We start from the raw sequence: 10,419 nt of genomic DNA, 5'->3' as shown, positions 1-10,419 counted from the left end.
TATTGTACCTTGTCGTTCTGGAGGAAGATCGTATGCATGTGGTCAGTAGCGAGGAGCCTGCGACCCAACCTCCCTCTCATGTTACGCCCTATATATAACATCCATTCCTCCAGCACCTCCGTTCAACCCCCCCTCCCACGTTCCCTCGCTCCAACACCACTTCTCCAGAAGCGCTGTATCCACTCGGGCCCAGACGGCTCTGTCTTTCCCTCTCCCTCTCTTCTCTCTCTCTCTCTCTCCCATCTGTCACCCGAGCTTCCTCTTGCAGGCTGTGTGTGTTTACCCTCTTTTTCGGCCTGGCAACGGGGCTGCATGCTCAGGATTACCGGAGGCCTTGCCTTTCATCGCCGCCCGCTCCCTCTTCCTTTCGCCGTTGACTCCTGGACTACGGTGGAAACGGGTGCGAGGCTGTGTTTTTGGGGCTTTTTCGGCTTCCCTGCTTTCTCGAAGAGTCTGGAGTTAAGTGGAACCGTCGACACTTAGAGAACATGGATCACTCTCTGTTCGGATGCCTCCGGAGCCCGCACGCCCCATCCCAAGCCCTGCACCCGGCGTTCACCCAGTCCTCTCTGGCCCTGCACGGTCGTTCCGACCACGTCTCCTACCCCGACCTCCCAGGACCCTCGCCGCCCTGCAGCTACGCTGGGGAGGAGGGCAGCTTCGGAGGACCTCATCACAGGGTTCACCCCACTCCGCAGCATCCACACCTCTCGCAGCATCAGTCTTCCTGGCACGTCCCGCAGATGCCGGCGATCGACGGCGAGCGCCTCAATCTCTGTCTGCCGCACCATGACTCTTCGGCTCCAGAACTGTGTGAAGCGGGTTCACAGGGCCTGTGCGCGGGTAACCCAACGCTCACTGGTAGTGACCCTTCTGGGGTGTCATGTGTGCCTGGAGAATACGGGAGACAGAACATGTCACCCGCTGAGCCGGAGAGACGCAGTAGCAAAGGAAAGAGTGACAGCTCAGGTATGGTTTTTTTTTTTGTGTGTGTGTGTTCTTATGCATACAGTATAATAATCATTGAATTTTATTTCTAATAAATATTTTTTGGGAATAGTTAAATTGGAAATGATCAATCAAATTGCATTATTACAATATAAATAATTCAAGTGCTTGTCATGACTGGAGACTGAGTTTTATTACTCATCAGATTTATTCAGAATAGTTTAAGTAAAGGACTTACTGACTTTGGTCAGTTATAAAGGATTTCATCATATTTTATATTTTGTGTATTATCTATTTTATGTAATCTGGCCTTGGAATAGAGAATTGGGTGTTTGGAATTAGAACTTGAATTGAGCACCACATTTTTTTCAAGACACTATGAATTTGAAATTAAATTTAATTTTCTTAATATATATAATTTTATATAAATATTAAGGGAAATGCATAAATGCACTAAATTATACGTTTAATATAACTTCAGAAAATCTTGTTTATTTTGCAATATTTTGTGGTGATTTAGGTATTAAAAAATTAGAGTACCTTCTGTCATAAAATGATTTAAAATAGGGAAAAAATTCAAGACATTTATTTTAGAATTATTATTATTAGTTTTAAATTGATAGAAATTGGTCCATATCAAGACAGTTTAAACAAAAGGGTGCTATATGTAGTAAATGGATTTTATTTTATTTCTGCAGTATTTAACATGCGAAAATTCAATACAACTGCCTTGTGTTAGAAAAGACATAAGCAGACAATCAAACTGAAGAAAGTATCAAACTAGCACCAGAGAAAAGAAAAGGCTATGTGATAATCAAACTCATTTTAGATAATCAAACTCACTGCAGTTTAAGAGAAAATCAAACGTTTTACACATTTGACATTCAGATCAGATTCACACACATATATCGTTCTAATCCATCCATGAACCATATAGAGGAGCGTGCAAGCTTTACAAATATATCAAACTGAGCAGTTGTATAAATATGCTCAAAAGCAGCTTGATATGTTTAGAGATATGTCTAGTATTTGAGAGAAAATGCTTCTTAAAATAAGAATGAATCCGAGGTAATAAAACAAAAGGAACGGAATCCGGAACGGGCTGGACACGGCACAGTAGTGTTTTAATGGCAGGGCCTGGTGCTGTGAGGCTGCCCTGTTTCTTTCTCTCATCAGTCTCAGAGGTGTAAGTCACTCTGGCATTTACCCTCAGGTCTTTAATAGACCACAGGTGAAAGCCGCTTTAAATGCTCACACTGCCCGCAGCTGCGCTTTTGATACCCCCCAAATGCATGCGCACCATTCACGGCTGGGGAAAACCGTTAAGAGCTGCAGCTGGACAGTTTTGATATAAAATGTGACCCTTATATTTCAAGAACAATAGAAAATGTCACACCTGGTGATCTAAGTGGTTTGACATTGACGGATAGACTTTAAAAAAAGAATTGTGAATGTCTTCAGAAAAATATCACTGTCGTGTGTAAAATTATAAAGACGAAAGTTTCTGAGATTGAACTCTAGGTTTTTGTCACCTTTACAGTTAGTTGAACTGAATTACTCATCTTATACTGTACATCCAAGAATTATTTTATTTTTTTCATGTCATGACGCTGTAGCTTTTCATCCAGGTGCCTGTAATTTATGGCTTGATGGCATACTGATGGATAGGTCCAATGGTGGTAGAAATTTCCAGAAGGCTCCTGTTGGCACTTGCTGTGCCTTTATACCAAATCTAATTTCCTCCAGTCTGTTGGCAGTTATCAAAGGCAGTGTGGTTTCCATTTAAAGCCGTGTCATATGTCGAGATGTTGCAGCGATAGCCTGAACAGATTATAGATTATTCGGAAAAGTGATGTTGCATATGAAATACGATTTTCAAAGCTCATAATCCTGTGTACTATAAAAGCCTTGGATTTCTAGAGCAGTTGTATTTCTCTGCCGCTTTCAAAGGATCCAAGAATTCGACATCATACTCGTCTTTGAAAGGCAAGCTTATAAATATTCATTGCAAACATATTTTCCTTTAAAGAATTTTTTTTTTTTTTAAACAAATTGATTTGTATTGGGCTCTCCCAGTCTATTAACTCAGATGATTAGTGATTTGCTTTACTCTGTTAGTCACGTTATATAAAAAGTAAAGAAAAGAAAAAAAAAAAGAGCGAGAGAGATATTTGAAAATAAGTAGAGCAAAGAAAAGGCTATGTGATAATAAAACTCACAGTAGTTTTAGATCATAGATTTTTCATAGAAAATGTTCATACTGTACAGTTATAAGGAACTGTATAATAATGAGAATCATATTAGATGCTTTTCACATTCTCGACTGTGGTAACCTGTGATTGTTACTTTTTAAAAGCTTTTTCTACCTTATCAATCCCCTAAAAAAAAAAAAAAATTGAGTAACTCAAAAAAGTATCTAGGTTGAGTCAATATTTTTGATTTGAGTCAAATTAAATAATTTAGAGGTTACCACATAATGTACTTTTTTAACAGCAATTGCTTCAGCTTATTTTTATTCTAACATAGCAAATGTATTTCTTGCTAAAAATGAACATCCAACTAGTTCTTTGCTCTGGAATCGATATACTTTGCTCACTGATAAACGATTCAGTTCCATTGTTACTTTTAAAGAAATGGTTCAGGCAGCACCAAACTAAATGTTCTATTTTGCACTTTTTCTTTTTAAATGAATTATTTAAAATGAAACTAATAAATGAAGGGATCCAACTCTGTGATTCTAAACCCTCTTATATATGTTCCCGTGCACCTGAATAATAAAAACTTTATATATAACTATAATATATTAACAAGTTACACAGTTACGGTTGAATTTGATCATTTTTGGACCAATCAGAAATGTTCCTTGAGAGAGTTTCATGCGTTCTGTTAAAAGAGAAGCGTGTGGAAAATGAAGAGTAAATTGATCTGATTGTTGGAGAGTGTGAACGAAGCGCTGTTGATTCAGGCCAGATTTGAGAGCATGTGCTTCGTTCTCTTGCCATTCTCCGCCTGCTAAAAACACCAGAGCCATATCGCCATAATAAAAGGTGATTGGCAGGCCAAATTGTTCCGCTTTCATTTTTATTTTTGTTCGTTTATTTTATTTCAGAGCCCTGCAGTTTATCACACCATCTTATTATTTCACCCTTTTTGCTTTCTCTTATGTTTTTTTCTTCTTTTTCTTTTTCTGTGCGTTTACAGCGGCTGGAAAGTGATCTGTTTTTCATTTCAGATTCCCAGGATGGGAGCTATAAGTCAGACGTGAGCAGTAAACCTAGGAAGGAGCGCACAGCGTTCACCAAGGAACAGATTCGAGAGCTGGAATCAGAATTCGCTCACCACAACTATCTGACACGGCTTAGACGTTACGAAATTGCTGTCAACCTTGACCTCACAGAGAGACAAGTACGTTCAACGCTGAGCCTGTTTTCACATGTTACCAGGAGACATAACAATGGCACTTCCATTGGCTTTGAAAATATTTCTTAGATCGGTGGGTAAAAAAGAAAATCTTTGCATAAAGGCTGACTCCATTTAAAGTGATCAAGTCGTATAAAGTGATAAACTAAATGTTAAATGTTAGCAATTCTCAACAAATTAAATTGTATGCCCTCATTTACTGATATAAATCTCAAAGTATTTCAGTATGAGCTCTCTGAAAATATGTTTTATGTTAGAAATACAGCGCACTGTACAGAAGGGTCCAGTTCCCTATGATATAGCCTACTAATTTGGCTTGAGGGAGGTATTCCCACTTCTTTTTTTCTTTTTTTTTAATTCTGAGTCTGACAAGACAAACTGTCAAATGTAGCCATGATGTTAAACCTCAAGTTTTTTTATGCAAACACGTATATTTTTTTCTAATGTCTTTTATTAGAAAAGACAGAAGGGACAACAGGAGAGGGACATGATCCAGGCTGGACTTGTACCAGGGAACCATGAGCACTTTTTTTATTGAAAAATTTAACTATCCCTTATATATATATATATATATATATATATATATATATATATATATATATATATATATGTATGTGTATACACACATACATACCACTATGGTAGTGTGTGTGTGTGTGTGTGCATATACACAGCCTTTTTTTTAGATCTTAGAACTCAAAAATATACTATGGAACTATATTCCATATACCAAGAAATATTCACTGGAGTTAAAAACTAGCTCCGGTCATGCATATTAATCTTGAAATATATTTAAAATTAGACAGTGGTGAAGTTCACTGTACAGATGATTTCTTCAAAATGTCCCACACATCCCACACACCCACTCCTGAGTTTAGGATCATTCCAGCTGATTCTTGGCCCTAAAAAGAAGCACTATAAGCAACTCTCCTAGGATTTGCCTTTTTGTGTTTCATTCCCATTTCTCCTTCCTACTCCTCCACAATTGCTTCCTATCCAGTGACTCTCAGCACAGATCCAAAGAAATCTGTAGACGTGGGTTGATCTCAGATCTTAAACAACAAAGTCTTAAAAAAATCGATGTATTGGATTTATATGAACAATTTATGTGTGACATACACACACAAAAAACAACTGAATGCATAATATTGTGAAGTAATATAAATGAAATGTGAAATATGGGAGCACAGTTCCATAAAAACTGTAGTTGCAAAAGAGTTCTCAGTTCTCACACTTCAACTTAAATTTTTTGTCGTGTAAGGAAATCTGCTGACTCATTTAAGAGCTCACTCTAAAATACCTGCGATGCTCTTCCTAAAATAACCTTCTCAGCCTTAAATAGTCCCCTGTCAAGTCTGAGGTGGGGGGTGAGGCGCTGCAACTCGGTCCAGATCTGATCGACCCGTTTTAGGCAGCAGCTTGATCATCACAGTGGAGACGCAAATACAGAGAAAAGTGTCAAGTCAGGACCTGGAACATGGGTCAACGGGCGACCATGAGTTTTGCATCAGCACATAACTGACCAGGTGGAAATAGCCTAGAGAACCAATCCTAGTCCCCATGAGAGCCAATCATATCGCTGCTCCTCCAAATTTCCCAGAAGCCGGCTCCAAAAGAAAAACACAAGAGCAGTTCCACTGTGACTTTGAGAAAGTTTAAAGATTAAAAGCAGATATGAAGGACCCTTCGAATCTATCCGCAAAGCGCATGAAATTAGGTGTTTTGCTTGGTTTATGTATGTGGTCTAGGCTATACGTGTGGGATCTGAGTGCTGTGTTGGCAGAAAGCTTGAAATCTGTCGCTCATCCAATCTGATACACGGGCATAGTATGAAGGGGGTTCTGATACAGAGAGCATGATGGTGGTTTTAGAGTGGGGGTCTACATGCCAAAACAACTCTTTCTGGAAAGTGCCATAACACACACCCTAACACACGTTCCCACAAAGTGGCGTTGAGTTTCCCTGATGCAGATCTTGGGCGCCTGCGTTGCTAAGACACAAATAACGCCTTATAAACATTGTGTGCAATTGACTACTGTATAATAGCTTTGCCAAAAAAGTTTGCTAATGAGCAAACAACACTTATTTATTCATTTGTTTACCTTAAAGCGTTAGTTCACCCGAAAATGAAAATTCTGTCATCATTTTCTCACCCTCATGTCGTTCCAAACCCGTAAGACTTTCGGTCATCTTCTAAACACAAATGAAGATCTTTTGATGAAATCGGAGAGCTTTCTGTCCCTCCATTGACAGCAACGCAAATTCCACGTTTTTACGCTTCAAGAGGTTAATAAACAGATCGTAAAACTAATCCATGTGAATCGAGCGGTTTAGTCCAAATTTTCTAAAGAGACTCGATCGCTTTATATGATGAACGGATTTAATTGAGGCTTTTATTCACATATAAACATTGATCAGCGAACATAAACAGAAGCTCAACTGAACCTGCTTGACGCTCAAGAAAGAACCTCATTGGTTCTTGAGGAAGTAACCTGGAGTAACACACGAGAGTGAACATGCTTGAGCTTCCGTTTACCACAACTGATGTGTGACTTGATGAATATTTTTATGTGAATAAAAGCCTAAATTCAATCTGTTCATCAAATAAAGTAATCGTGTCTTTTCATAAAATTTGGACTAAACCGCTCGATTCATATGGATGTCAAAGTGGTAGTTGCATAGCTGTCAATGGACAGACAAAAATCTCTCAGATTTCATCAAAAAGATCTTCATTTGTGTTTCGAAGATGAACAAAAGACTTACAGGTTTGGAACAAAATGAGGGTGAGTAATTAATGATAAAATATTCATTTGTGGGTGAACTAACCCTTTATGATATTGTTTTGATCTATTCTTACTTATTCTTACAAGTATACTTACTATAATATAGGTTCAGAGTATAAAAATGAGCTCCTTTGCTGTTACTTCTTTCAGTTGAGTGTGAATTTCATTTTGAATCGGCCACAGGACGTTTTACAGGAACTTTACTGAAGTGCAATTCAAAGATATTCACACATAAGTTTTTGCAATAAAACAAAATGACATCATTCATTTTTGCGTACGTATATGCTAAATAAATTCTTTACCTGGATGAATTTCTGTAATTTTCCTGTTAAAATAATTTAAAGTTTAATATTAAATCCAAATAAATGTAAAATTAGGCTATATTAATATTATATGATTATTATATTTAATTACTGAATTAGAGCATTTGTGGATATGAACTTCTCCCTCCACAGTCCATAAATAGATAACTGATTAAATATACTGAAATATTTATAAATTCAATACAAATTTATGTAGGCATTTCAAATATTGATTCTTGACTTATTTTATTTCAGCTATAGTTGCCAAATCAACATTTCTCATCTTCGTTTAGTTTAAATACTAACTAAAACGTTATAAATAAAAAAAACACATATATATAAATAAAATCTAACATCAAGTATTAACAAAAACTATACTAGTATATCAAATGATACTAAAATATGATAACATGTTTATGGGCAATTCATATGGAGAAATGAAATGTACTATTAGAAATTACACTAACAGCAGTTGTATGTATTTCTTTGACTAACTACTTGAACTAAAATTCTGCACTCTGTTTGTTTTCTATATACTTAATATGACTACTTGAACATCATTTCTCTTTCCTGCAGGTAAAGGTGTGGTTCCAGAACCGAAGGATGAAATGGAAGCGAGTGAAGGGAGGTCAGCAAGGGGCCGCTGCGCGCGAGAAAGAACTGGTGAATGTAAAGAAAGGAACTCTCTTGCCCTCCGAGTTTTCCCCAATGGTCGGACTACACCATCCCATCGGTTCTCCTAGCAATGAGGACGACAGCCACGACAGTGACCAGAGCTCCGAGCACGCACATTTATGATGCCCGGACTCCACCCAGTCGCAACCTGGCAATTTCCTCAGGAATCAACTATGTTGGTACTCCGAAGGCTGTTAACAACTAGTACTGGGCCATGCTTTGTTATTTCACTCTGAGTGGTAAGGGTTTGTTCTTGGTCTGTGAAACAGATGCTCACTGGGTTGCAAACCAGAGCTCAGCCCCCAATGGCACCAAACTTTGAAGATTAGTCTAAATAAACGTCAAAGGGGTTTAAAGGTGGCCACACTTTTCAAGAGACTATGCATTCATCCACCTTTGACTCTTAAGATTGACATTGTAAATAAATGTATAAGTTTGAATGTTGTAAACATTCCACACAAGTGCCTTGGGGAGGATTTTTGCACTGTTTTAAGTTTTCGCCTAACTGATTGCTACTGTATTTTCGCAGATTTTGATAAAAATATCATTGATTACAAAATAGATCTACATAATCTGTGACAGCACAGAATAAGTATTATTTTAGTCCATTTGTAAAGGGAAAAAAAAGATGCCATTAATGACCATTTGTTGATTAATTAGAATGAAAAAGTAGTTTTTAAACTGACAAATGTCCATGTTTTTTCCCCCTCCACAATTATGGGTGCGTTTGGATAATCAAATGGACTGAAAGTGACATATGCAGCATAGTGATAAACATTTAATTTAGAAGGATAATTAAAGGATCATTTTTACTTGCCTTTCCTAAGGCGTGTGTACTTGAGGACTGCAAATCATTTTCCATGATCACTGAAGGAGTCATTACAAAAAAATACACTACAGTTCAAAAGTTTGGGGTTGTTTTTTGAAAGAAGTCTCTTATGCTCACCAAGACTGCATTCATTTGATCCAAAATACAGTAAAACATACATTTTGTGAAATATTATTACTTTGCAAAAATTTCTATATTTTAAAATGTAATTTATTCCTATGATGGCAAAGCTGAATTTTCAGCATCAATGTCAAGATGCATGTGCTGCTTAATATTTTTGTGGAAACCTTTTTCAGGATTCTTTACGGTAAATAGAAAGTTAAAAAGAACAGCATTTATTTGATCATTTGTAACATTATAAAAGTCTTTACTGTCATTTATGTGATAAATTTAATAAATCATTGCATTTCTTTAAAAAAAATCTTACTGCCCCCAAACTTTTGAATGGTAGTGTTCATATGAAGGCAACATTACAAATGGAACATTTTCTTTTGTTGTTCAGGTTTATGATATAGTTCATATCTTTTATTTACCTTTTCATGAAAAAAATAAATAAATTTCATAAAAACAATTTTTTAAGGAACCATTTTATTAAGGAAATCTTCCCAAACGTTGAAGAGCATTATGTGATGTAAATGTTATGGAAAGCCATGTTGAAGAACTAATATTATGGTTTGGCGTTTCTGTGAAGACCACGTGAGTGAGCATTCTAATTTCTGGACTGGCACTTTATCGGGTCGGCCAACTTGTTGCTCATATATGAGAGCAGCTGGTGATTCGATAGCTGTAGAAGTTTGGACTGGTTTGATTTGTGGCTTTGCCGTTCCCCCGACACATAGGCAAAACCCAGGCTAAGTGGATTTGTTTTCAGTTGTGGTCAAAGCCAGCCATGCATTTTCTCTCTGTGGAAGACGTTTTTGATTAGCCGTCCGATTTAGATGTTTGTGTATGATATACTGTGATCAAAGTGAGACGAAGAACGATCCCCTTGGGGAAACAATTCGTGGCTTTACGAAATGAATGGGAAATATATTTATGACCCCTCAAACCCTGCCAAGCACCCAGCTGCACTGATCACAGCCGCGTCTAAACAACACATGATGAATATGGCCCGTCAGAAGCGGTCCCAAACAGACAAATCAATAAAAACACGAGCAAATAAACACAAATCAAGACAAACATGACTTAGGTATGAAAAATACATCACGGACCACAAACAAAGTTGAGCAAAAACAAACGTAGGTAAACAAGCAAGACTTTTTTCCTGTTTGTCTTTCCAAACAAACCTGACTTTAGTAAGACTTTGTTGATTTTCTGTTGGTGTGATTTTTCTATCTCTGCAAACGCTTTGAATACTGTGTAAAGAAGTAGGATCCTAAAAGGGATAGTCCATCCAAACATGATTACCCTCACGTTGTTCCAAATCTGTATCCAAAAACTTTCTCTCTTCTGCCGAACACAA

The 10,419-nt window shown here is 37.4% G+C and overlaps 1 protein-coding gene across 1 annotated transcript; it reads left to right on the top strand.

The window, feature by feature from the left end:
• Positions 1–221: 221 nt before the first annotated feature.
• meox2b (mesenchyme homeobox 2b) lies at positions 222–9,433 on the top strand. The gene is made up of 3 exons (XM_084422850.1): positions 222–969; positions 4,181–4,353; positions 8,030–9,433. Exons 1-3 carry the CDS (start codon positions 489–491, stop codon positions 8,249–8,251), a joined length of 876 nt encoding a protein of 291 aa, XP_084278976.1. The 5' UTR covers positions 222–488; the 3' UTR covers positions 8,252–9,433.
• Positions 9,434–10,419: the final 986 nt, after the last annotated feature.

The sequence above is a fragment of the Rutilus rutilus genome (assembly GCF_951802725.1).
Source record: "Rutilus rutilus genome assembly, chromosome: 11".
NCBI classification, from domain to species: domain Eukaryota; kingdom Metazoa; phylum Chordata; class Actinopteri; order Cypriniformes; family Leuciscidae; genus Rutilus; species Rutilus rutilus.
This window is presented reverse-complemented; position numbering and strand designations above follow the sequence as displayed.